At 42.0% G+C, this 27,736-nt stretch overlaps 1 protein-coding gene across 1 annotated transcript in view; it reads right to left on the reverse strand.

The window, feature by feature from the left end:
• Nucleotides 1–27,736, reverse strand: part of CCSER2 (coiled-coil serine rich protein 2) — a 325,691-nt gene that overhangs the window by 81,374 nt on the left and 216,581 nt on the right. Inside the window, exons 7-8 of the mRNA XM_030203369.1 lie at nt 26,329–26,421; nt 17,482–17,580 (exon numbers count right to left, since the gene is read on the reverse strand). Coding sequence (XP_030059229.1) covers nt 17,482–17,580; nt 26,329–26,421 — 192 coding nt within the window. The remainder of the gene's footprint in view (nt 1–17,481; nt 17,581–26,328; nt 26,422–27,736) is intronic.

Raw genomic sequence — 27,736 nt, forward strand, 5'->3', positions numbered from 1 at the left:
CCCTCCACCTTCTCACCTCCCAACCTCCCCCAATGACCAGCATACCTCTATTTACCAACTTTCCCCCATCAATGGTCAGCACATGTCCATCTCTGTACTTCATCACCTCTCAATGGCCAGTACACCGCCATCTCCCAACTTCTCTCAATGGCCAGCACACCTCCACCCACCCCCAACCAATGGCCAGCACACCTCCATTTCCCAACTTTCCTCCTCACCAATGGTCAGTACAACTGCATCTTCCAACTCCTCCACCTCCACCAATGGCCAACACAACCTCCCAACTTCCTTCCTTCCTGCCCAATGGCCAGCAAATCTCCATCTCACCAAATTGGCTACTACACAAGCTCCTGCTTTTTCTATTGCACTGTTGAATCTTAAGCCCTCTATATTTCATTTTTAGAATCACTGTTCTCAGTTCAGAAAGCCACTCAAGACAAAGCTTTTGGTTGACAGGTAGTACTGAATAAACAACTAAACAGTACGTCTGTGCATCTATTGATTTAGCTATTTTACTGCTTCTAAATTTCATGTATAAGTGTTTGTTTCAATGCCATGTTTAATTTGTTTCATTAATTTTTAATAAATGCTTGTATTTTACTTAAATTTGATTTTCACTTTATTTCTTGATGTGCTTCACTTGGAACATGATTGTAATAGAAGACTAGAAATGTTTTTAATAAATAAAAGAAACCAAATTAAAGCTGATGAGAGGGTGAGGAGGAGGAGAAACAGGTTACGAGTATTGCTAATGGACTCTTAATAGTAGAAGGGTAACACAGAGGGGAGAGAGACAAATTCATAATTTTGCTTTGAGCAATAAACACAAGACCGCCATTAAGGTTCCCCATTCCCCCAACATTTAGGTCCTAAACAATGCCTAGTTTGTCTGTGCATTAATGTAAGTCTTGGCGCTCTGCCATTTACACCTCTTACTCATAACCACTGTCATAACACTGCCTAAAATTTACCCTGCAACCATGTACATATGCAATTATGCTCTTACATTCAGATCCATCATCCATGCACCTTCTCCCCCAAACCTAGAAAAAACTAAAAAGGACAGGAAATGTCAATAAAAAGGGTAGCTCATATGTTTCACAAGCTAAATAAATTGTATTTAACATTTCCCCACTTCCCTGAGGTGAAAGGCGAGAGGGGGGCATCAAAATGCTGGGTTCCAGAGTGTATGGATGGGATGAGAGTGAGGGTCCTTCTCCTGTTGATCCCAGAGGCAAGGACTGAACATGTCCAGGTGACGCCAAGAGAGGTAAAAATGATATCTTACAAATATAAGTAACAGGTGCAAAGCAAGGTAGGCAGCACCACACAACTATAACGTATACACAACAATACCTTCAACAGAGGGTATTTTCTGCACCTCCAGAATAAACTCCAGGGGATGTCTACATGCATCCACTGGAATAACTCCTCATTTCCCCGGACACTGGTCCCATGCAGAAGTTGCTAAATGCTCTTGGTTAGCCAGATGAACACAAATATGGGAAGAAATTTGTAAAAAAGATGATAATTATGCACAGAACCATGAACAAATGTAAAAACAGGATGCAAAGAGAGAAAAAGCATATCTTGTAAAGCATCATCCATTGTATAAAACAAAAGGCTAATTATCAAGGCTTAATTTGTGCCAAAATGGGGTGGAAAGGCATCCTAGCACTTCTAGAGGCTCCAAAGTGAATTCACTGTCCCAGTGTTCTCTCCACCCCAACTTCCCCCATGGCCAGGCTGCCCTCTCTCCTATCTGCTACCCAACCAGCCATCCAGGAAGTGTCAAGAGAGAAGGCTTGGCAATCAGCATGAGCAGTGTGTATGAATTGTTGCTTGAGACTCCTAGAAGGGGGAAAGAGGGGTTGAAAGACTCAGGGAGATGTAGGATTGCTGGTTGGAGAAGGGACAGGAGGGAGAGATAACGGACTGGGAGCAGGGCAGAGAGAAGGAAAACTGCAGGGCCAAGGGGTGGAAAGAGAGAAGAAAAATTGCTGGGCCCCTGGGGTGAATAGAGAGAACGAAAGCTACTGGGCCACTGGGGTGGAGGAGGAGGAGGAAGAGAATTAATTGGCCACTGGAGTAGGGAGAGAGACTGGGGTGGAGGAAGAGGAGGATAATCAATTGGCCATTGGAGTACGGAGAGAGAAGAAGAAATGCTGGAGCGGGAAGAAAGGGTAAAATGGAGACAAAAGGAGGGAAGAGATAGAAGGATTTTGGATATAAAATCGGAAGAAGTGAGAAGATGCTGACTATGGTGGAAGGAGAAGAATGGGGGAGAGAGAGGGGAGATGCTGACTGTAGGAGGGAGGGAAGTGAGGGAAGTGAGGGAAGTAAGGGATAGAGAAGTGGGAGGAGAGGAAAGAGAGAGAGAGAAGATGGGCTAAAAGTCAGGGGTAAGGTGGAGATGATGAGCTGCAAAAGGTGGAGGGAGGGGGGGATACTCAAGATAATGGAACCATGTGAGAGAATCCATGGGGGGTAGTCAAGGAGATGAGTAAGTACAGAAGATAAAAATGTGGTAATGGAGATTGGGTGACAAAGGAATAGGAAACTGGGGAAGGTGTGAAAGTGCCAATGGGAGAGCTAGAGACTGAAGGACGATAGAAAGTTATTAGGTAGGTGAAAAGGAAAAAAAAGGAGGTGGAGAATTGGAGGGTAAGAGGGTGAAATTTGAGTGGACAGGAACACATTAGTTTTGGGAAATGTGCATCGTGGATTTCTTTGTAGTTTGTTCAGTACAAGAGGAAATTAATTTGTTTTTATTTCTCCAGTGTTGCACATGCCAAGTTTGACTTTTTGGGGTTAGTAGTTCAATTTTTGTTTTCATATTTCTAGTTTGTGATCTGTATTTGGTGAGAGTCAAACTAGGCATAGGCGCCAACATTTCAAAATGATTAGGGGTGGCAAGCATGATTCAATAACCTCTCCCAGGAACTTTCTTAATATTGGGGGTGCTCAGCACCCACTGTATCTACAGAGCTGGTTGTTATGTGACTGTTTCCCCTATGACCAATTGCGGCATTCTGTTTGCATACAGATCTATAGTAGTCCCACTGTTTGACTAGTAGTAGGTATACTGGTGTTGTAGGGCTGAGTGTAAACTTTGTAGTACTGCATATTCATAGGTAGAGTTCTGCTGTTTAAATTATAGGAATTAATGCTACCGTTGCATGACCAGTTTGCAACATGTATGCTGAGTTGGGATTATTTTCAGGTTTTGTAGTTCATAATGTGCCTGGTAGCGGAGAGATTTATGCTGCTATTGCTCAGATGACATGGGAATCAGAATTTATTTTATATAGTGACTTCCAAGAAGAAATATCCTAGCGATTGTTTGGGAGAGGTTGGATTTTTGTATATGCAGAGCGCATTTATATTAAACCCATAAGAACTGCTATACTGTCAGTCCAAATGTCCTTGAAACATTTAAGTTATGTTTACAGTAGTCATACTGTTTACTGTTTTCAGATTGGCCAGTATGGAATATTTGCTTTCAATATTATTCATACAATAAATAAAAGCACGGACGGCTCAAGTGTTTGTGGCACCCTAAACCAACTTTTGCTTTTGTGCCCCCTATCCTGAGGGGAGGGTCTAGGAGGAGTGTCGGGTATGTCACCCCCGTCAGCAGAGGAAGAAGGGAGGAGGAAAGCATAGAAGTCGCCCGTGCCTCCTGTTTCCTATGCCAGCAGTCGGGATCGTGATCGCTGTTGCTCAGAACGGTAACAACTAAGAAGCCATGCTTAACTTATGGGCTGGTGATGTCACAGGCTAGGGCGTTTGGCTTCCTTTAGCACTGATGCCCTGGGTCAGAGCCTCATCACCTGCTTCATAAGTTAAGCCGGCCCTGAATAAAAATTACACACAGCTTTTTCCGGTTTTGCACAGATTACCATTAAATCGGTTAATGTTAAATTATGCAATAAATTTTTGCTCTGCATTTACTTTAAATGTTGGAAACAGCAAAAGGTGATGATCCACAAATGAGCATAGCAGTGAAGAAAGCAGCAGATCATCTGAAGAAGTGTGCAATTTTATTAAAGCAATCACCCAATATGGCCATCTTTCGTCCATAGGATGCGTTAGGGGTAAAAACTGGTACATTAAAATATACTTATTAAAATCATAATCAAATATATAACCAAATTAAAATATTAATAACAAAGAAACAAATAGACAACTTTACTCACTGTGACATAAAAGTGCTTAATCATACAAGCATATGTGTATGTGAGAACTTACCACATGCATATAAAAATTTGAAAAAGTATTTATTTTATTTATTTATTTAATCAATTTCAAAACCAAACAAAAAATGTCAAATACTACAATAACAAAAATATAACAAAAACTCAAATAAACTCCAGCCCACATTATTGGGAGTACTGGCAAACTTAACAAGATAGGAGAAATTAAGTACCAGTAAAGCTAGTACTAAGCTATTGCTGATTTACTAGTTACAACTCACTCACTACCTGCATTGGTCCTTACAGCCGATTCTTTCTCCATCAAGAAATTTTCTAAATGGCCAGGATCCTGAAAAACAATTACCTGGGAACGTCACCAAACACTTACAGGGAAACTTTAAAAAAATCAACCTGGGAGTTTTAAACATCCAAAGCTTCTTTCTCTGGTTTCTGAACAATTTATCTTTGAGGCAGACAATATAAATTTTGATAACTATAAAGAATCAGCTACAGAAAGAACCAAAACCTCTTTTAGATATTTTCAAAGTAAAATTCAGGAGTCAACAAATGAGTAACAGGAAAATTAAGAATCCTAAGATTCCTAGCTTTATACATATTCTCTGAAGATTCACATTTATTATGGTGCAAAAGACTGGCCCTTCATACCAGCAGTAGACATTGCCTGAAGTGTTGCCATCTTAGGTTCCATATTCTGTAGGCGTCGAGTACAGTCCAAACTCCATAATCTACATGATGAAATTGTTTAGTTGCCTGTTCTTAAAAAACACAAAGCTGAGTAACAGAGTTCTGCAGAACAGTCTCTACCCTAGATAAAGACTTCCATACATCAACTACTCAAGCTGGAACCTGTTCTAAAAACCCAGAAGATAAAACTGGGCATGGAACAGGAGTCAGAGTGGAAACAATGTCTGTTACAAGAGGGGAACCAGCCAAACTGAGCCCTATTTCAGCAATACCAGGAGATAAAACCACCTCTTGGGAAGGCCTATCCGCTGTTTTTTCATAAAAGGAGGACTTCAGCAGAGGAGGAGTTGATGGACTGCCAGGACTGAGAGACTCCAGAAGATGACAGAGGAGTGGAGGTCTCGGCATCCAAAACCTGAGTCATTCCTTGCAATGATATATGTCATTCCTTGCAATGATATATGTCTGTCCATCGGACCTACCACAGTCTTATCTCTGGGAGTGAGCACTGGCTCCTTTACCTTGCGTTTCTTCTCCATAATAACAGAAAACAAAGTAGCATCGTTAACAGTGAAAATACAGGAACAAGGTTTCCTGCCCCACTTGGATCTGAAGGGGCTCCAAATGGGCGTGCTCCATAGGTTACACCCCTTCGAGCCGTTTGCCACAGACACTGGTGTGCTTTAGATGATTTGGTAGAGGCCCCCGATGAAGTCGGGGGGGGGGGGGGGGTCCTACTCGCAGGTAACTCCAGCAGCACCTGACCTTCCAGCCACAGTCTACAGCCAAAGCAAACTCGCTTCCACTCACCAACTTCCAACCTTCTCCAGACGCTGGTGAACTTTAGATGATCTGGTAGGAGCCCCCCCCCCCCCCCCCCCACGATGACGTTAAGGGGCGCCTACTCACAGGTAACTCTAGCTGTGCCTGGCCTTCCAGCCATGGACTCCAGCCAAAGCACCTCCCTTGCACAACTCACAGGTCGCCAACCTCCCAGAAAAAGTATTTAAATACAACTACATTATTAAGGTACATAAGTCTTATTCATATTGGAATTCACTATTTACACACTGAGCTTCAGAACAGTGACAGCAAATATACATTTATGTTTATTTATATCCCGTCGTATACCCAAGGCGGGTAACAATGCAACATACATAATAGCAAAAAGACAATCATATAAATCATAAATCAGTACAACAACAACAAATCAGCACAAGTACAAGAGCAAGAAAACACCTGAAAGCATCATCAATCAGCATGAAAGTCCATCAGATAACATTTCAGCATTTGCTAGGCAGTGTTCTGTTGAATTTTCAAACAAGGCAATTTATTCCACGCCTGAGGTCCAGCCACAAAAAATATACAAGTTCTTGTAAATTGCAATTGCAGATGCCTTAAATCTGGTATAACAAGCAATCCAGTAAATATTAGCAGACTGCAACACCCTCGATGGTATATAATGCTGAAGAGCTGCACACAAATAGCAGGGGGAGTCATGAGATAAGCCCTGATGGACCAGCAACAACAATTCAAATTGAATTCGCTATGCCACAGGCAGCTAGCACAGTTGTTGCAACATGGGTGTTATATGATCAAACCGTGCAAGGCCAGCCACCAACCAAGCCGCTGAGTTCTGGACCATCTGCAATGCCTGCAAGCAATACTTTGACAGGCCTAGATGCACAATATTTCAGTAGTCCAGAACACTAAAGCACAACCTTTTGAAAGCCAACCCTAGGTTGCAAAGGTTTAAGCTTGCTCAACAATCGTAACCGATAGTAGGAATTCCTAACCACCGCCTGAACTTGAGGGTTAAATGTTAGCGAGGTATCCAGCAGGACACCTACATTTTTCACCATATCAGATATTATGATGGGAACAGCCAAAAGAATGGTTGAGGGAAGCTCTGTGGAAGTCTCGGAAGAGACAAACAAAATCTTTTTTTTCCACATTTAAACGCAAATGGTCAACAGTTATCCATCGCAGAATTCCCTAAAATATCTCTTGTGTCTGTGATATTGCAGTCACTATGGATGATTGTACCGGAACAAAAAAACTGAATATAGTCTGCATATATTTGGTAAGACACGTCACAGTTTTTAAGCAATGAACATAAATATTTCAAATACAAATTAAATACAGCAGAGAGCGCTGAGCCTTGAAGGACCCCAGTTCTTTAGAAATGAGTTTTTGATGCTTTATCCCCAATTCGTACCTGATATGTTCTATCAAATAGAAATGCCCAAAACCACTGCAATACAGCTCCCGCAAGGCCACATTCCTTCAATCGTTGCAGCATGTGTATATGAACCACAACAAAGTGCACTAAAACACTGAATAGTGAAGCAAAATTTAACAGAGACTAACATTAGCAGGTGAAAAAGTAGTTCAGAAAAAGTACTATCAGGCTGATAATCACATATCAGAACAATGCCAAAAAGGGACACATACCTATTGGGGAAAAAGATAAGCTTTCCCCAAATAATCGAAGCCAGTTCCAAAAAATTCAAAATACAACAGTAAAAAACAATCACTCAGGCTGCTTCAGATCTTCATGGTTAAAAAATCTTAAAACTCAGGCAAAGCAGTCAGAAGAAACAAACAAAAAAAAAATATTACTTACAGTGCAGCACTTCCTTTCCTCAGTAAGCATAGTATGAATGCCTCCCTCTTCCTGACCATAGGTTATAAACTCTTCCTCTGGGGTCAAAGGTGACGTCCCAGTTTTTACTTTTATAAAAAAGTTTATTTAGAAAGATGAACTTTAAAATGTACACATAAAATGAAATTTAATAGATCAGAGTGACTAAAATCGGGAAGTGTGTTTTAAAACGCAAAACATGGAAGTTCACAAAACTGAAGGTTACAATCCATCTGCCATACCTCACTGACCTGGAAACATTAATTTTTATTACAAAACGTTATAAGACTGCACCAAAATCAGTAAAAGAAAATATAAATTTATGCATTCCAGTAGCCATCTTCAAAGCATTCCAATGAAGCAAAAATCATCATTGGAATTGCTTCTGTGTACATAAAAATTGCAAAAGTGGTGGTAAAATAAATATATGAAACCATAAAATGGCTATAAATTGCTGCTAATATTAAGTATTAGCCACATATTACAATGTCATAAAACTCTGAAAGCCACATTGAGCCTGCAAATAGGTGGGAAAATGTGGGATACAAATGCAATAAATAATAATAATAATATTACTATCAGATCCTATAAATACATGAGAATGGCTTAAATAATAAATAAAAGCAAACAATTTAAAATTAATGCAAATAAAAAGAAGAGGTACAAAAGCAATCCCAAGGTTTTAAAATTTTACAAATAGAATAAATAAATTGAAAACAACTTTAAATGACCAGAATAAATTTAAAAAAAACAAATACAATGATTGATGTAGTCATTACCTAAAGATATATTTTGTCTCTTTTGGTTGTTAAAAATATTAATATCAGGAAAGAGACAAGATGGTGTCCTGAAGAGAACGCTGTAAAGCGGCTCTCTACCCGATTTCTCCTTAAATTCAATTAATTACCTGAATTCATGCCGAAATGGAGGGGCAAGCAGCGATTGATTCCGTCCACAGCTGCGAGATCCATGGGTCCGATGGACCGCTTTACCATGCCTGGAGGAAGTTTGGGGTTAAATCCCTCGTTGCTGGTTGGGGCGACAGGAGGATCCTCGCTCCTCCAGCCTGAGGCAGAGACTACTCTAAGCCCCGAAGAACGGAGGCCTCTGACAAGACAGCGTGGGGTCGGTAGCAGGGGCAGGAAATACCTAGCATCTTCGACCTGGGAGTGCTTCCTGTAGAGGGATCGCTTGCCAGCCTAGGATTGCCGAATATCGTCATCGGAGAGAAGAAAAGAGCCAGCATTTTGGCAGATTCAACTGTAATTCGAGAGGAACAGAATCCTGAAGGAGATTTATCTGAATTAACAATGACTAGTAAGTCATTTTTGCCTCTTAAGCCTGCAAAAATAACTCTTGACTCAATATGGGAGGCCCTGGTGGGGCTAGAAAATTCTTTTTTCAGAAATTGTTTTTGGTGTTCCAAGCCACTAAAATTACCTATGGAAAAGATTGCAAACTTAGAAATAAGAATGAGTAATACTGAGAAAACTATATTGTCAAATAATGAAACTATAAAATCTTGTCAGCAGACACAATATAATTTGATAAAAGAAAATGCTTTACTACATCAAAAGACTGAAAATTTGGAAAATCAACTAAGAGCAAAAAATCTTAGGTTGATTAATTTTCCAAAAATCTCATCAATGGCTCCACTAATAATGTTTAAGAAATATTTTTCAGAAATTTTAAAAATTCCTGAACAAGCTTATCCACCAGTGTCAAAAATTTACTATTTACCACCATATAAGAAGGAGAATCAAAAAGAAAGAGTGGACCAAAATGAACAAGGAGCAGAAGTTTCATTTGACATATTGAATTTAACACAAATAATTCAAGAAGAGAAAGGGACACCAGCTACATTAATTGTCTCTTTTGTCTTGGAACATGACCGGAATTGGGTAAACAATTTTTTCGTCATAGAGATGAAATCTTTATGAATAGTAAAATTAGAGTATTTCCTGATATTGCTAGAGTAAAGCTCCGTCCTAGGGTCCTACAGTTGGGAGGACTATTTTGGTTGAACGTTCCATGCAAATGTGTGTTAAAAATAAATTCAGTTAAATATATCTTCTATGATTCAACTCAATTGAGTAATTTCTAGATTCTAAGTTGGTGGTTGCCACTCCTAATCAGCAACTAGCAGCTTTATCTACATCTACTCCGTAATGGGAAGTTAGGCATATTATGTATCTCTTCTATTACCTAAACTAATTTAGTGGAAATTATTTCATGAAATTGTACCTTGTCTCCTTTCTAAATAGTGGACTTGAAATGGATGAGACAGAAATGTATTACCTTATATTTTGAATTTGAAATGAAAATATTGTTTAATCTGCTCCATTTTTGCATGTCAAGAGATTTCTTGTAATAATTGTTAATACTAATAATAATAATAAAAATACTGATATCAGATTCTAAATTCAGTCCTATAGGTGTCATAGTGTTGAACTTAAAAATAAACCTTTGCTCTTCCTGCAACAGAATCTTATCGATGTCCCCCTCTCTCCAGTGTGGGGTTAATTTGTTCACTATGGTTAATCTTAAATCATCAAATTTATGTCCTCTGGCTTGCATATGTTCCACTAGGGGTTTTTCAGATTTCTTTCTTTTAATGGCACTATGGTGTTCTATAAGGCGTTTGTTCAGCACTCTCTTAGTTTTTCCAACATACAGGTTTGCAGAAAGAGTGGCTGAATTTATAAATGACAGAACATTTTATAATACTCTGCAGTATTCTTCCACCTATATCCGAATACTCCTTTATGTCACCCACTGCCAAAAATTGCTGGGGAGAAAACTGTGGTATCAAAAATGCAAATGTTGCTGAAAAACACTGCTTAAGATTTGTTCATTATGTTGCAAATTTGTACTACCGTTGGTGATATTTAAAATGTTTAATTAAATATATGAATTTTCCAAGTATATATACATACCAACTTGTTATATACATACCAAATCTTTTCCAGAGATGGGAAGGCAGTAGAACGAGAGGACATGAAATGAGGTTGAAGGGTGGCAGCCTCAGGAAAGATGTCAGGAAATATTTTTTCACAGAGAGGGTGGTGGATGCTTGGAGTGCCCTCCCGCGGGAGGTGGTGGAGATGAAAACGGTAACGGAATTCAAACATGCGTGGGATATGCATAAAGGAATCCTGTGCAGAAGGAATGGATCCTCAGATGCTCAGCCGAAATTGGGTGGTGGAGCAGGTGGGGGGAAGAGGGGTTGGTGGTTGGGAGACGAGGATAGTGGAGGGCAGACTTATACGGTCTGTGCCAGAGCCGGTGATGGGAGGCGGGAAGAACTGCTGGGCAGACTTGTACGGTCTGTGCCCTAAATAAGGCAGGTACAAATCAAGGTAAGGTATATACATATGTTTGTCTTGTTGGGCAGACTGGATGGACCATGCAGGTCTTTTTCTGCCGTCATCTACTATGTTGCTATGTTAGCCATAAATGAAGTACTGTATTGTATATATAGGAGTAAGTTTACTTCCAGCGCTGGCCCTGGTCCTGTCCCACTTCAACTTCCTTTTTGTCTACCTATTAAGCCTCGATATTTAGTAAAGCATAACAAGGACAGACAACTACAACAGACACACAAAAAGAAATGGCAAGCATGAACTCTGGAAAACCTAAACAAGCAGGACGAAAAACACAGCAGATGCCACACCAACATACCAGACAAAAAGATAACAAGTGAAAAGGCAGTTTCCAGACACACACTCTTGACTCTTTAATGAACAATGATATGACCAGACTATGAGACACAAAAATCCAATAGATTCTTTGTGCAATGAGTCTTAACCAGAGAAATAGCCATTTTATCAGTCACCGGGGCTATCTTGCCCCTTGACTTCTGTCTCTTGGAATTCTTTAACCCACAATCCGGGAGAAGTGATCTGAAATGGTCTGTGGTAATATGAAAAGCATCCACACTCACGCCAACCCCTCCAAGAAAAAAACATTAGTCAAGAAAAAAATAATCTCAAATGAGCAGTACAAAATCAACAATGTGTACAGCCCAAATTCTATATGTACAGATGAGACATACCAGAGTTACTGAAATTACACAGATAATCCATCAGGAACAGCCTTCCATGTTCCACTATAGTCTTGGAGGACCATCTGCCTAAATATGAGCAACTGAACGTAATAGGTTGCAATGGAGGTACAAGCTGCCATTTCCCTTGTCTGTCAGGCAATAAGCATAAGCATATGATGCTTGCATGCCTATACTGTTTTCAACAACACTGTTGTGCTCTCTGATAATTCTAGAAAGCAGACTTTAGAGAAGGGGCAAGAACAAATGGTTATAGTGACTTTTTAGATATCAGATGTGTATCTGTGCATCACATAGTTAATGCCATTGTCCTTACAACATCCCTGTTCAGTAGAGTGATAACACCTAGTGTGCAGAACGTCCTCACCTGTACAGCACTATCCCTGCCAATATATACAAAAGGTGGTGGGGGACTGAAGATGAGACAGCAGCAGAACTCTCTTTTTAATACTATTACTGCTGGGGATGCAGGAGATACAGTTATAAAGACCTTGTGTGTGATACATGAGGTCCACTGACCAGTGCATCTAGCCTTGATGACCAAATGGGGTTGCACAACTGTGAGAACAAGATACAATGCAGGGGCTGAGAAATGCATGATGCATACAAGGGAAAGAAGTATAGCTAATGTTTATTTTTGTGGAGACTTGATAGCTGTGTTTAAGACTGCATTGTTTTATAGATCCACTAGTAAAAAAGGCCCGTTTCTTTTTGAAAGGAAACGGGCGCTAGCAATGTTTTTTTTTTGTTTTTGTTTTTGGTAACTACAGAGTTGTTAGAAAAGTATTATAATGAGAAGGAATATTTGTTAAATTTGTAAATCATCTGTTGCTGTGTTGTTCCGTCATGTGAAGCAACTGTCTTCCCAGGTGCAGTATATGTTTGAGAGAGTGTTTGAGAGTGTCTGTGTGAGAGAGAGGAGTGAATGTGAGAGTGTGTGTGTGTTACAGTGAGATATTTTGTAAGGTCTGTGTTTGTAAGACATGAAACTTGTGTAAGTAAGATTAGATGACAAAGTTGTTTTGTGTTAATCAAACAGGTTTAATGGTTTTTTTTACATTTTTAAAATGTCTTTATATACAATGTTTTTTGTGTAAACTTTTGTAGAGTTTTTGAAAAGGTGTCCTTGTTCTGGTCCATTAATGACTTTCACAATTGCATCTGCAGATGTTTTAACTCTTGAGAATGCTACATATAGTTGCCCATGGGTAAACACAGGTTCTGGTAGATAAATTCCGACTTTGTCAAAAGTTTGTCCTTGTGCCTTCCGTCTGAAGTGCTGGCTGTTGTCCCTTCTTTCCGAGGTGCATGCCCCCTCCCCCCGTTTTTGGAATTTCAGCGTCCGTGTTTTGTTCCTTGGAGTGTGCATGTTTGAGAGAGAGAGAGAGAGAGAGAGAGAGAGAGAGGGTGTTTGTGTGTGTGTATGAGAGGCAGTGTGTCAGAGTTGCGAGAGTGGCAATGTACAGGTGCTGTGCATTGCTCCTTTCTTCTAGTAATATCCACATTCATTGCCCTTGCAGGACCACATGGGCGGGCAATGAGACAGAGTATATGTTTATGTGTGAGCGTCGGTGTGACAGAGAAACAGTGTGCATGTGTGTGTGAGAGAGAGTGTGTGTGTCAGTGAGTCACAGAGATTGGAAGACTGGTTGTGTGTGTGAGAGAGCATGTGTGTGTCAGTGAGTCACAGAGATTGGAAGACTGGTTGTGTGTGTGAGAGAGCATGTGTGTGTCAGTGAGTCACAGAGATTGGAAGACTGGTTGTGTGTGAGAGAGAGCGTGTGTGTGTGTGAGACACAGAGATAGTGTGTGACAGAGTATATGTGTGTGTGTCTCCATATTCTTCTCCTTCCAGCAAGCCCTTGAAGGAGTACGGGGGTGGGCAGTGAATCAAAGTGTATATGTGTGTGAGAGTGTGGGTGTGACAGAGAGACTGTGTGTGTGTGTGTGTTTGAGTGTGTGTCACAGTGACACACAGAGAGTGGAAAAGTGTGAGTTTGTGTGAGAGAGACAGAGAGAGAGAGAGAGAGAGAGAGAGTCTGTGTGTGACACTGAGCTACAGTGTGCCATAGTATGTATGTGTGTGCATGACCCCCTAATACTGTCAGAAGTGCAGGTACCCCCACCCTTTGTGTTTTAAGTTCTGGGACCATAGCAGTGAGCAGTGAGTCTGAGTGTATGTGTGAGTGTGTGTGAGAGAGTGTGTGTGACAGTGAGACACAGAGAGTGAAAGACTGGTTGCAAGTGAGAGAGCGGTTATGTGTGTGTGAGACTGTGTGTGTGTGTGCGTGCATGACCCCATTCTTCTGTCCGAGGTGCAGGGTCGTCCCCCCCGTGTTTGATTTTTCAGTTCCTTTTCCTTTTTTTAATCCAGCAATTGTGTGTGTGTTTGAAAGAGTGTGTGTCACAGTCAGACACAGAGAGTGAAAGAGTGTATGTGAGACAGAGATTGTGTCTGTGTGTGACACTGTGCTACAGTGTGCCAGAGTATGTGTCTGTGTGTGTTCATGACTCCCTCATTCCTTCGAAAGTGCAGGTACCCGCACCCTTTGTGTCTGAAGTTCTGTGACCAGAGGGGCGGGAGTGAGACAGAGTGTATGTGTATGTGTGAGACATGGTGTGTGTGACAGTGAGAAACAGAGATTTGTAGACTGGTTGTGTGTGAGAGAGAGCGTGAGTGTGTGTCTCCATATCCTTCCTTTAAGCTGTTGCAGGACCACAGGGGTGGGCATTGAAACAGTGTATGCCTGTGTGAGAATGTGGGTGTGACAGTGAGACAGAGTGTGTGTGTGTGTGTGTGTGTGTCACAGTGACACAGAGAGTGAAAGACTGTGTGTATGTGTGCATGGCCCCCTCCTTCTGTGTGAAGTGCAGTCCCCCCCTTTCTGTTAGTTTTCCCCCCTTCCCTCCTGTGAGTGGCAATGTAAGGGTGCCCCCCCCCCCTGTGTTTCTGTTTTGAATTCTTTCTTTTATCCAGGGATTGTGCTCACTTTACCATGCCCTCCATCTGCATAATTTTTCCTCTCCCCTTCCCTCCCATTCTGTTCTCTCACCCCCTCTCCATGTGTTTGTCTGTCTCCCCTTAAAGTTTCTGCCCCCTTAATTGTACCTGTTCGTTTACACGTTGCACTGCTGTGTGCAGGATCGGTGTCTGTGAACCTCATCCAGCTTGCCCTGTTAGTGCTGCAGTATCAGGGCGGTTCAGGGCGGCTGTGAACCTCGTCCAGAGAAGACTGCAGTTGGTTTTATCTTCTTGCTTTGCTTTTTGTGAAGTCCCCTGTTGAGGCGGCTGGAGGCTGTTTCTTCACCTTTTTTTTTTTTTGTTTTGTTAATGTGGGTCCGGAGGGCTGCTGGAGGCTGTTTCTTCACTGTTTTTTATTTTTTTTGGTTAGTGTGTGTCCCGAAGGCTGCTGGAGGCTGTTTCTTCACCTTTTTTTTTGTTTTGTTTTGTTAATGTGGGTCCGGAGGGCTGCTGGAGGCTGTTTCTTCATGGTTTTTTTTTTTTTTTTTTTTGGTTAGTGTGTGTCCCAAAGGCTGCTGGAGGCTGTTTCTTCACTTGTGTTTTTTTTTTTTTTTTTGGTTAGTGTGTATCCCGAAGGCTGCTGGAGGCTGTCTCTTCACTTTTTTTGTTTGTTGGTGCGGGTTCGGATGGCAGTTCGGAGCGGCAGGTTCTGCAGGATAGCACTGTCAGGGCGGCGGTATTCTCCTCAGCTGGGCGGCAGTCTCGTGCTGTGCGAGCGTTCTGATGGCAGTTGTTGTGGATTTCGTTAGAGCAGGGCAGGTTCGGGAGTGCTTCTCGAGCCTTTTTTGTTTCACTTTTTTTTTTTTTTTTTTTGCGCATGCCAGCAGCCAGTTCCTGCGATCAGCTGGGTCTGGTGACGTCATTGAGTTCGATGCTGCCTAACAGACCACCTCCGTGCTGAGGGAGCCGCGGTCCCAAGCACTTTAGAACTTTGGAGGTGAGTTTTATTATATAGGATGGGTCTGCTGCAGTTTCACTTTGAGAATTCTGTAGTGGCCGGTGCCACATTAATTCTTTATCCCATACATTTTGCAGGTGAAAGCAAAGCAGGATTCTATTATATTGTAAGCTCTTTGAGCAGGGACTGTCTTTCTTCTATGTTTGTGCAGCGCTGCGTACGCCTTGTAGCGCTATAGAAATGCTAAATAGTAATAGTAGTAGTAATAAAGAAGTTGTTGGGATTTCAAACTGGCTATTACTTGAGACAGGACACTAGGCTCAATGGATCTTAATAGTCTGACTTACTTCCCTCGCTGCCTTAACAATGTTGCTCCTTTTCTTGCACATGGGGTTTAGAAACCTTAAAGTGTTTTCTTTCTTCTATGTTGTTTAACTCAAGTGGGAAAAGGGAAGTGCTGGGGGCAAGGTGAAGTGTTTGCAAGAATGTCATTTTGAAATCCCCATACCTGCTTTATCCCACTTGCTTTGTGTCTGCAAAGTATGCAAGGCACAGCATCCCCTCGGTACTACATACCACACGATTTTCCAAGTGAAATTCCACAAGGCTTTTCCCTTTCAGAATTAACCACATATGTATATGTATTTGACATTACCCAAACTATGTATGTGTACTTAGGTGTTGGGTGTTTTCTCCAGTGACTACTATGGAGCCAACGTGAATCCATATTTCTGAGTACACAAAATGAGGCAGTGTGGAGGTAATATGATAGATGTAATTTTCTTTTTACCCTCCATTTAGAATGAAAACATGACTCGAAAACACTCAGCACAATTTTTCACCTTTTTCAATAAGGGACTAATGTCACTAGACTGCTACTGCAAGTCTGAAAAGGAAGAATCAGGTTCTGGAACTGGGATGCAAAGCAATCGATGTATTTCATGACTTGGGAACAGGAAGGACTCAATATTTCATTATATAATCATTATCACTCAACTCACTGCTATTTGGCCTCATGCACTGTCACCTGTAGCTTTGAATAGTGAGTATTTGCATTTGAGAATTCCCAAATTCATGTTAGTTTCCTTTTTAGCCTTAAACTGAGTATATTAACTCAACTTCCTGCTGTGTTATAAAGCTGGTAGGAAAACAAAAATGTCTAGACCAAATAGTTTAGGGAGGAGGGGAATCAGTAGAGAGATGTACACAGCAGAAAAAATGAAGGTGATAATGCATTTTCTACTAGGATTCACGCCAGAACAATGAAAATGCTTAGAATATCCACAATGAAAATGCATGAGACAGTTTTGAATGCATTACCCTCCTTGCATGCAAATTTATTCATTGTGGATATTCTGAAAATTCAACTAGTTGCATGTGTGTCCTGGGGGCTAGGTAGAGAACCACTGAGCTATACTATACTGTGGTGTTGAATTCTGGATGCCATTCTCTCCAACAGACACAGACTGGGTGGAGGCAGCCCAGAGAATGACTACCGAAAGGGTGTAGAGGTTATAAAACAAGCCATACAAAATGAAGCTTAAAGAACTAAACAAGCATACTTTAAAGCTCAGAATCAGATAAAAACATCTAAATATCTAAGTAGTATAAATTTAGCTCCAAAAGCACACTTTCAATGAAAACAAAGACCTTGAATGAGATCTCAGTATGAAGTTCCAAGGAAGTAGACTAAAGAGCAAGATCAAAATAATCTCCACAAGAATGGTCATGGATACATGCAAAGGCCTCTCAAAGAAGTGTTGGAGATAAAAATAGTACCGGAATTTTAAAACAAAATGATATAAGCAAGAAAGCTTCCTAGATGTGATGGGAAAGTTGGATTAATGGGGGTCTCAGGAATGAAACTGGGCCTTAATTTCTTATCTGATATCATATTCTACATCTATAACATAAATCTTCATTTGTTCACAGAAGTAACCTTGCAGTACTCACTGAACTCCTCCTAAATGGTGTCTGTGTATATTTGTCAAAATGTGTTCGTCTCCCGCCTTTAGTGTCTTGGCTTTCTCTGCAGCACTTGCATTTGGTGGTCTTTAAAAAGAGCAGAACAAATGAACAAAAATAACATCCAATGAGTGACAATGATGAATAACAGTTATGCATTTATAAATGACGTGTGTAGACATTACACCATTCTAATACCAGAACTATTTTCTTAATGGACAATTTATGTTCTTACCTGATAACTTTCTTTCCTTTAGTCAGAGCAAATGAATCCAGATACTTGTGGGTTGTGACCATCTACCAAAATGGAGTACTGAACTCTGTCTTATAGAACGGTATTGCTCCTGGTCCTTCAGTATATCAATTAGCAAAGCAGAAAGGCCTAATATACAGTTGAACATACTCCCTCTCAGAATAACCCAAAAGAACATCCAAATAAACTTAGAACAGTCAATGTTACACTTTTTGACCACAGCTTTCCCATAACTTGGGTTCAGCGCAGTGTACAAAAGGAGCAATATATAAATTATACAAATACTTAAAATAGCACAGTTTTCAGCATTTTGCAAAATGTCAGATAAGAATTTGGTCCAAGATGGCGCCCGAGACAGAAGTATGAGCAGACACCTCCTAAGCGCCATTGTCCTCTGGACGTGCCTGAACTTTCTGAAGCCTGAAATGGGTAAGAGAAAGGCGAAGCCCCCCGTGCTTACGTCCTCAAGCCGGACGGAACCTTCCGGGATGCGTCAGGGGACCCTGGACGCAATGGTACTGCGCCCACCGGGACCCACTACGAGCGCTTTGGTGAATCCGACAGGGTTGTCGGAACATAGCATCGAGGGGGCATCTTTGAGCCCTCTCCCTCACGCGGCTCCTCCGGGGTCTGGGGGCAAGATGAGAACGTCGGTTGAACAACGCCGCCATAGGGCGTCCGAGGAGGGTTTGCCCCTGGCGGATGTTGTAGGAGGCCCCGTCGCTACCTCCTCTCCAGCTGAAACATCAATCCAGCAAGAGCGCGGAATCGTGCCCTTGACTGAGGGTAGGCAGGAGACGCCTCCAGTAGACCCCGGAGAAATAATTAGACCAGCCGTAGTGACTCTCGAAAATTTGTGGGATGCCATCCAGGGCTTAAACGCTACTCTGAAACAAATGGCGAAGTCCACTCAGGAGGAGATAGCAGAGATAAAATCCACTCAGGAAAATTACTCAAGCAAGCTCGGAGCACATGACACGAAATTGGAAGTTCTGGATAAAGAGGTACAAACTTTAAAAAATGTTTTCTCATCGTTCTCCAAAGATAGACTTATTCAATTTAGGAAGATTGACTATTTAGAAAACCAGCTTCGAAGAAATAATTTAAGAATACTGAACTTTCCTAAATCACCTTTGATCTCACCTTTGGAGATGTTTAAAAAATACTTGAAAGAGATATTGCATATTCCTATGGAAAATCTCCCACCTATAACCAGGATACAGTATATCACTGGTATTAATGTTGAGAGGTCTTCCTCACAAGTTAACCTAACTGAATTTCTTCAAGATTCACTTGAACTAATTACTGAAAGAACAACCATGCTAGTGACATTTGCCTTCGAGCTAGACCGAAATAATGTCTTCAAATTATATTTCCGCCACCTCAATGAAGACTTCTTAGGAGCAAAGGTTCAAATTTTTCCGGACTTATCCAGGGATACGCAGAAACGGAGGAAAGTTTTTTTACAGCTTAGATCTAGACTTCTTACTATAGGTGGAACCTTTCTGCTTAAATATCCCTGTCGATGTGTGGTAGTTTTTAGTTCTCAGAATTATGTATTCTTTGAACCTGAGAAACTTCTAGAATTTATTTCCGGTAAAGAATAGTGTATTAATCTCTGAATAGAATGCTATGCACTGGCTGCGCTCTTAGACGAGTCTTTCTGTTTTCGCTTTACTAATCTTAATTTTCTTTTTATTTCTTTGATCTTGGACAAATTTATTGTGGTCTAAGGAACTTATATTTTTCAGTGAAATGATAATAGTATTGATGTTTTCTTTATAATTGCTATATTTATGTGTAGGCATGAATGTAAAATTGAAAATCTATAAATAAAAAAAATTAAAAAAAAAAGTCAGATAATTCTATTCCAAACAAATTATCGATGGGTGAGAATTCCATTCAGGAATAATAACCGAAAAAACTGAGTTAATCATCTTCAAAAAATGTAAGTTTCTAATAAAATTAAGGACACAGAATAAGTTGATCCCTTAAATGAGATGAGTGACCAAAACAGTGAATTGGAGATATATCTACTATAATAAAACGCACCCTCAACGTTCTGAAGACACTGACATCACTGCAGCCACTCAGACACCGGTTTGTAAGTTTATGGTGGTGAAGCCAGAACACTCACCATGTCTCCATGCCCCGCCCTCGCGTCACACGTGATGTCGAGGGCGGAACAAGTACACAACGCAAATGAACGAACGGGGAGGAGTAGGGAAACACGTGGAGCGTGTTTCCCTACTCCTCCCCTTCCAACGAATCGCTGCACACAGCCTAACAAAAGCAAGCCGCCGAGGACATGCCCATCACCCCGCCCCTTTTGCGCCATCGCCCCGCCCAGTTCATGCTACCGCCCCGCCCCCGGTCGCCCCCTCTTCCCCCATCACTTTCCCTCCCCCCTGTCACCTCCCCTCCCCTTACGCTACTATCCCTGGTGGTGTAGAGGTATCTGTTCACTCGGGGCAGGAAAGAAAGAGCCCCCGCTTTCCTGCCCGGAGAGCTGCTGCTAGCTGCCCTGTTGCATGCTGTGTGAGTCCGGCTCTCGGTGTTTCAAAATGGCCGCCGAGAGTTGAAGCAGCCTCGCGAGACTTCAACTCTCGGCAGCTATTTTGAAATGCCGAGAGCTGGACTCGCACAGGATGTAGCAGGGCAGCTATCAGCAGCGCTATGGGCAGGAAACAGGGGGCTCTTTCTTTCCTGCCCCGAGCGAACAGGTACCTCTACACCACCAGGGACAGTAGCGTAAGGGGAGGGGAAGGGAGTCCCGTGCCCGCTAGCACCCATTTCATTTCAGGCAGAAACGGGCCTTTTTTACTAGTTTATTAATAAATCTGATGTAGAACTGTAAATAATTTGAAACAAGCAGCAAAACGCCATAAACAATAGTTTTTCGGCTTCTGGGAGCATAAATCCTGATACACTGGTAAACTTGCATAATCTAAAAATTAACCTTATAGCAGTCTTCTGGATAAGTTGAAGTTTTAAAAGATATTTACTGCATAACCCTAAATAGAGTATATTGCAATAGTTAAGATGCAGCAATATCAACATCTGGACTAAGAGTGAAAATTTTCCTTGAGTAAAAAAAGACTGTATTAGCCGCAACTGCCTCATTCTGAAACAGACAAGCAAAATCCCCCTCATTGCAGAAAATACTGACAAAAAGGGTGAGGCTCTAAACAAGGGAATACAACTCAGTCATTGCCCTGGAGACCCACAGGCTAACATCTGGGGTCAACTGCTGTGCCGAGATAAGCTACTGGATCGTCAAATGGACTGGGAAGGCCCTAGGTGGGTGCCTAGTGCTAGCCAATTTCAGTTTCGCTGCCACAGGGACTGGTTCCTCTGCACTGGAGATATTCAGATCCTGCAAAGCACTGCACATAAATTAAGTTCTTCCTTGTAAAACATGCATACCACTGTGGGATCATCTGCCTCGTCCACTAACTCGCCCTACTCGAGCCTGTCAGGCAAGTAGCCTGATAGCGAGACTGCAGAAGCCTCCACCTTTGACCATGGAGGGGACAGAGGCGGCAACGACACATCCTCTTGGACTCCGCGTCTCTGGAACAGCCTGGACCACCTGGTCTGATCCTGCGGTGTAAGTGGCACCATGGAGGGTACTGACACAGGATGAGCCTGCTTTAACATGTGGACTTCGTGCAGCAGAAGCACTAATTCAGGGATACAATGTTCCAACCCCCTCCTCCCCCAATACTCAATCTCTGTGTAGCCACTGATAACCCTGGAGAGAAGGGACCTGACACTAGGTGTTCTTCCTCCCAAGCTAGCCCCAAAGGTACTGATACTGGCTGTTTTATAATGGCCATGGCCAGGTTCGCATCTGTGCAGGAACGCTGAAGGGAACACACTGGTGAAGTTGTAGCGTGGGAAGAACATGGGCCCTCAAATACTGGGTCTTTCTGGAGACACCGCATCGGTGCAGCCCCTCCAACAGCAGTTCAATGCTTCCCACAACGGGAGCAGCGATTCACCATTTCAGCAGCCCAGGGCCGCCGAGAGGGGGGGGGGGGGGCAGGGGGGACAAAATTCCCCGGGCCTCCAAGGGGGGTCTGGTGCCGGGGTCAGGCCACCGGTGCTGCAGTCCCCGGTCTCACCTGCCTGCCTCCTTGGCTCCGGGCCCCCTGCATTTGAAGTGGCAGTCACAGATCGCCTCCCTTCGGGCCTTCCCTCCCTGAGTCCCGCCCTCACGGAAACCGGAAGTTACATCAGACAAGGACGGGACACAGGGAGGCCAGAAGCACGGATGCCAGGTCTGCGGGTTTCCCGCCCAATTGGGCGGCTTTCCGCAACTCGCTGCGGGCAATTTTTGCCGGCTGCAGGAAATTGGGTGGCTTTTAAAAAGCTGCGTTGCATTGATTGGGCGGTTTTCTGGGGCTTCTATTGGTCCAATTTGGTCCAATAGAAGCCCCACAGAGGCTGGGTTAACGATGTCAGGGGCGGGGTTAGTGACGTCAGGGGTGGGGTTAGTGACGCCAGCGGCTACGTCGGGGGCGGGGTTAGTGACGTCAGGGGTACGTCGGGGGCGGGGGTTGATGACGTCGGGGGCAGGGTTTAACTTTGTGTGGGTTTTGGGCTCATTTGGGTGGGTAAATTTTTTTCAACCCGGCAACCCTGGCCATAAGAGAGGCGATCTGCGACTGCCGCTTTGAATGCAGGGGGCCTGAAGCCGTGGAAGGAGGCAGGTGAGACAGGGGACTGCAGCGGCGGGGGGAGCGAGGCGGGACGGCCTTGCCCCAGGCCCGGCCTAGTCTCTCGGCGGCCCTGCAGCAGCCGTACGCACGAAACTGGCAACAAGAATTTAAAAATTTAAACACTCACCAAAAGTAACAGACACTGAAGGAAACACGTCTGTCCCAGTTACTGGCTGAATGGAGTCAGGCTTGCCCTCCAAACAGAGACAGGTAGAACAGCAGCAATACTCTCTCTTCCAATTTGAACCTTTGCTTTAATCTGCCCTTTTTGTTTTGTTTCTGAGAAGGAGCAGAGACTAGAGAACAAAAGGCTGACTGGGACATGGAGTGGGGGAGGGACCTGGCACCACTAGGTGTACCCCAAAAGCGGGCACCAAACAGCCAGGCAACCCCAAGCTCTATGGAACCAGGCAACCTGGAACTGGAGCTGAAGCCAACGATGAAACCAGGAGCTTGTGGAGAACAGTCCACTGTCTGCTAGAGAAAGAGATATTCTGAAGTACCAGGAGCAATACCAACCAATAAGACAGAGTTCAGTATTCTCTATCTCCACCTGCTGGTAGATGGTCACAACCCACAAGTATCTGGAATAATCTGCTGCTGATGCTAAAAAAAATTTCTGCTTGTTTTCTGAAAATAGCAAAACCCAGAAGCAAAGTCCTCCACAGAAAATCCAAGAAAAACAAAGACAGTGGAGACAAAGAGGAAAAAATCATTGAGAATCTTCACATGACGTGACTCAAAACGGCCATGTTTTGGCTACAACACCTGCATCAGGAGTCTGAGTAGAGTTTTCTACAGCTTACACTTCCTACAGCAGAAGCATAAGGGCTGATCTTTGTTGCCTCCACTGTCTTTGTTTTTCTTATTTTTTTGAAAATCACATGTAATCTCGGACTAAAAGCAAGTACAATTAGGAAGCTAGAGCAAACAAGTAATGTGCAGTGAGTAGCGTGTAAGGGTAAATCATATACATCTGACAACAATGTGTACAGCTGCTTCAAATTGCTTGTTGGTGGGTATACCTAACAGTGCGATTCAAAAGTATAAAAAGAGAAATTTAATTCACTATGTCAAAGTTTATTTTTCTATGGTATGTTATTTTCACATAGTTCCTTTGGTAACAAAATGGAAGATTCAGACTTATGTCCCTTCTGATACTCCACAGTTTTTCCACCACACTATGGATGGCAGTGGTTGAGATCCTGGGGAACCAGGTTCAATTCCCTACGCAGCTCAGTTTGACCCTGGGCAAGTCACTTAACCGTCCGTTACCCAGGTAAGACAGTAGTACAATGTACTACTTAGATTGTGAGCCTACTAGGGACAGATCCAGAACCTGAAAAATGAAACTGTAAACTGCTTAGGTCTAAGTGGTATATAAATACTGAAATGAATAAATATATAATATTTCCCACAGTGTATATAACATTTGGCTGAGAATAAGAATTTTCTTATTTAGTCCGTGCTCAGCATTTTGTTAGTGCGCTCAGGACCATATTTTTTAAAATCAGTTTTATTTTTTTTAAATCTTTTTGTTCTATCAGGTCTTATACTGATGTTAAGTTGGTGGATTGCCCTCCTCTTTTAGACAAGAGGGCTTTTGTTTATGGGCATTCTCATGTAAGTTTTCCCCGCTGGATGACATCATACTATGACATTATGGCATATTATTTTCACTTTTAAGAAAGACACTGGTTATGATCACCCTTCCTTTCTTTAGATTGCGATTGCTGCAAGACCTTGTCAGAATTCATGCTAGCAGTAAGTTTGATGGATTTAAACATATACCTCTAATTTTTCTTAGAGACTTTATAGCACAGTGAATGGATGGTCTTTGTATTTTTTTTTTACATTTTACTTCATTGGACAGCGACTTTTTCTCCAACACAGTATGTTATTAGCACTTATCTTCCTGAGGTCATGAAATTGAATATATTTGTATTAGCTTGCTTTAGAGGTGTTTTTGTGTCTTAAGAATGTTATTCATGGAGTAGGTGACTCCACATTGTATTTTCACTCTTATGGTTTATTTATTCAGTTTTGTTTTGTATTTTATATTGCTATTGTTCGTTAATGCCTGTACCTTTTCGTCAGTGGCAACAGGTATGTGTTTGAGTTTCACAATGTCTTTTTTTCGCACTCTCTCTTACTTTTTATACCTTTGAATCGAACTGTTAGGTATACACATCAACAAGCACTTTTAAGAAGCTGTATAAGTTCCAACTGTTTCAGACATATATGATTTGCCCTTACACACACTACTCACTGCACACTACTTTACTTGGGTGCTCTAACTTCCTGATTGCACTTGCTTTTAGTCCACGCTTTAGTAAGGTCATAACAAGAGCTGGATATTACTTATAGATCTAAATGCAATTGCTGGGGGGCATTTTTCCTCTTGTTAGAAATCTCTAATAGATTTCTTTTTGGAAGTTTCATATATATATATTTATATATATTCATATATATATTTTTTTTATTTATCTTGATATTTCATTTATGAGTATATGTGTCTTTTAAGAATGTTTCAAAACATTATGTGGATATATATGTAATTTTAATTTGTTTTTAGACTCCTGATGAAGGCCAGGTTGGCCAAAGCATGACTCATGTTGAGTCGTGACTTATCTGAATAAAAAACTTCTTAACACCATTGGCACTGTATTTTTTCGTCATCTTCGCTGTGCTATTAAAAACATATACCATTACAGGTTGCAAAGGATTTAGGAACACTGCTAATAATGGCTAGTTCCACTGGCAAGGATGTGGGGTGGGGGATCTTTACCTTTGGCAGATCACAATTGTACACACATCTTCAACATTACTATTTAAACGTTTTTTTTCCTGTCTTGATGGTAATAGCACTCTAAATCAACATTTTTGTTGAAATATTTTAAAGCAACAGCAAAACTAATTTTTTTCAGTAATTCCATCAAAAATGAAAAAACATCACTGAAATCCTATCCTCTGCCTTGATTTTTTTTTTTTTGGTCATTTCAGGAGACAGTTGTTTAGAATTTCCTATTCATTCACCCATACCATTGAAAATCTATAATCCATAGCACTGTGGTACCACAATTCATTAGAACACCAAGTAGAAATCACACTGGATATATGTAAAGTATGAGTACTGGAGGATATAGGAGCAATGCCAAGGTCGCTTTTATAGGAGCTGTGTTCTGTTTGAACCAAGAAACACGGAGTCAGAGCATAGCATTATGGATACAATTCCTGAACTGCACTGAAACCAAACTGCTGTTGCTCAATAACTTTAATATGTTTTTCAAATATCTGAAATTATGTTTTTCAAATATTTGAAATTAGATGAAGCAGCTGGACTTTAAGTTGTTTGTCAAGGCCACAGAAACTACAGGGGAGGGGGCTGGATAGGAAGAGAATAGGAGAGCATGGGTGCTGGAAAAGAGGAAGATGAAGAGGTTAAGTACAGAGAACGAGAGCATGGGACTGAGGATTGAAAGAAGGAAATACTGCAACTGGACGAACAAGTAGGAATGACCAATGCGCACAAGCATACTGCTAAAACCTGCTTTCCCACACTTAAGTCATCAGACTGCCTCATTCAAATATGCTCAAAAAAACCTCTTGCACAAATCATTCAACAGGAAGCAATGGGAAAAAAGGGAAGCTACAAAAAGCATTATCCAGTGTACCTGGATATAACTCACTTTGAGCTACTACTGAAAACGGTGTGAGAAAAATCCAAATAAATAAAATAAATAAATATTCAGGCAGCATATTCCTCTAGTTGTCAGGAACTGTGCAAAAACATCAAGCCACATATGCGGAGGTGTTAGATGAAAGGTTCTAATATTTTGACTGTATTACTGTACTTACAAGAAGATCTTCTAATTGTTTGATTCTTTCATCTTTCTTCTTTGCATCTTCTTTAAGTTGCTTGATCTCATGCAATAGGTCATCGGTCTGTGACTGAAGAATAATAAATAAAATAAAAAGACAATCAAAACGTTGTTAAACAACAGTATCTAATTTAGCATTTTCCTTGAAAACAAATGAGGGTCAAAAGCCCTGCCAGAAAAATGTGTATTGCTAAGAATTCCACATAGAATCAAGATGAAGTAAGATAAAGGCAGGAGCTTTGTGTCCATACGACCATTAAAAAAAATAAGAAAAAGATGGAATAAGTTGACCAAGTTTAGACTTTTGTAGCAACACAGAAGATTCAACAAATGTACCCCAATATTATATTGCTACCATTATTATTTGTAAAATGGTCAGGACTGGTTCAAGAGTCATCTAAATGCCTTAGGTGAACCCTCACTGTGCTACCCTCTCCTCCTTGCGGTACACCCCCCCATGATGAACACTCCTCCCCCTCAACTGTGCAACAGAACAAGATGAACAATCCCCGCCCAATTGTGAATCCACACCCACCCCCTGCTCTCCTCCATTAAATTTTTGAAACTTATAACTGTGTCCACCATGTCCCTGGCCCCTGGTCTCTCCCACACTCCTGGGATCTAACATCTCTTTCCCTCTCACCCAGTATCTCTCAATCCCTTCCCCCACTTCCATAGCTTAGCATCTACATATGTCCTTTCTCCTCCCCCCGACAGTGCACTTTTTCCCTCTACCACCTCCAAACAGTGCAGTATCTCCATCCCTTTCTCTCTCCTTTTCCCACTATGGTCAGAATCCCCCCCCCCCCCTCCTCTCTCTTTCCTTCCCCGCTATCTCCCACCCCATAGTCAGCATCTCCCCACTTTCCTCTATCTATTCCCCTCCCTCTTCTCCAACATCTTTTCCTCTTGCCTGCTATCTAGCAATCTTCACTCTCCTCCGCTGTCCAGCATCTCTCCTTTCACTCCCCTTCCACCACAACTCGGTAAGTTCTCCCTTTCCCCTCAGTATATGATTCACATGCGCTGCCCGCAATTGTCCTTGTCCCTTCCCTCCAACACAACTTCCTGTTTCTGGCAAAGCAGGGCACGTCAGAAGGAACTTCCTCCAAGGTGGCTGAAGACAGTGTGTATGAATTGCTGCCTGGCACTGCTGGTGAGAATTAGAAGTAAATGCAAATTTAAAGGTACAATGAGGGGGAAGGAGGGGACTTACCAGATCAAAGGAGGGGAACAGAAGGAGAGGTGCTGGACTGAGGACAGGGAAGACTGGGAGAGACCGCCACCCCTAAAAACTGTGTTGCCCTAGGTAGTTACCTAATTCACTTAGTGCTAGGGCTGGTACTGGCAACAGTTCAGATGGTGGTGAAGGAATCAATATTTCC

This window comes from Microcaecilia unicolor, chromosome 5, assembly GCF_901765095.1.
Source record: "Microcaecilia unicolor chromosome 5, aMicUni1.1, whole genome shotgun sequence".
NCBI classification, from domain to species: domain Eukaryota; kingdom Metazoa; phylum Chordata; class Amphibia; order Gymnophiona; family Siphonopidae; genus Microcaecilia; species Microcaecilia unicolor.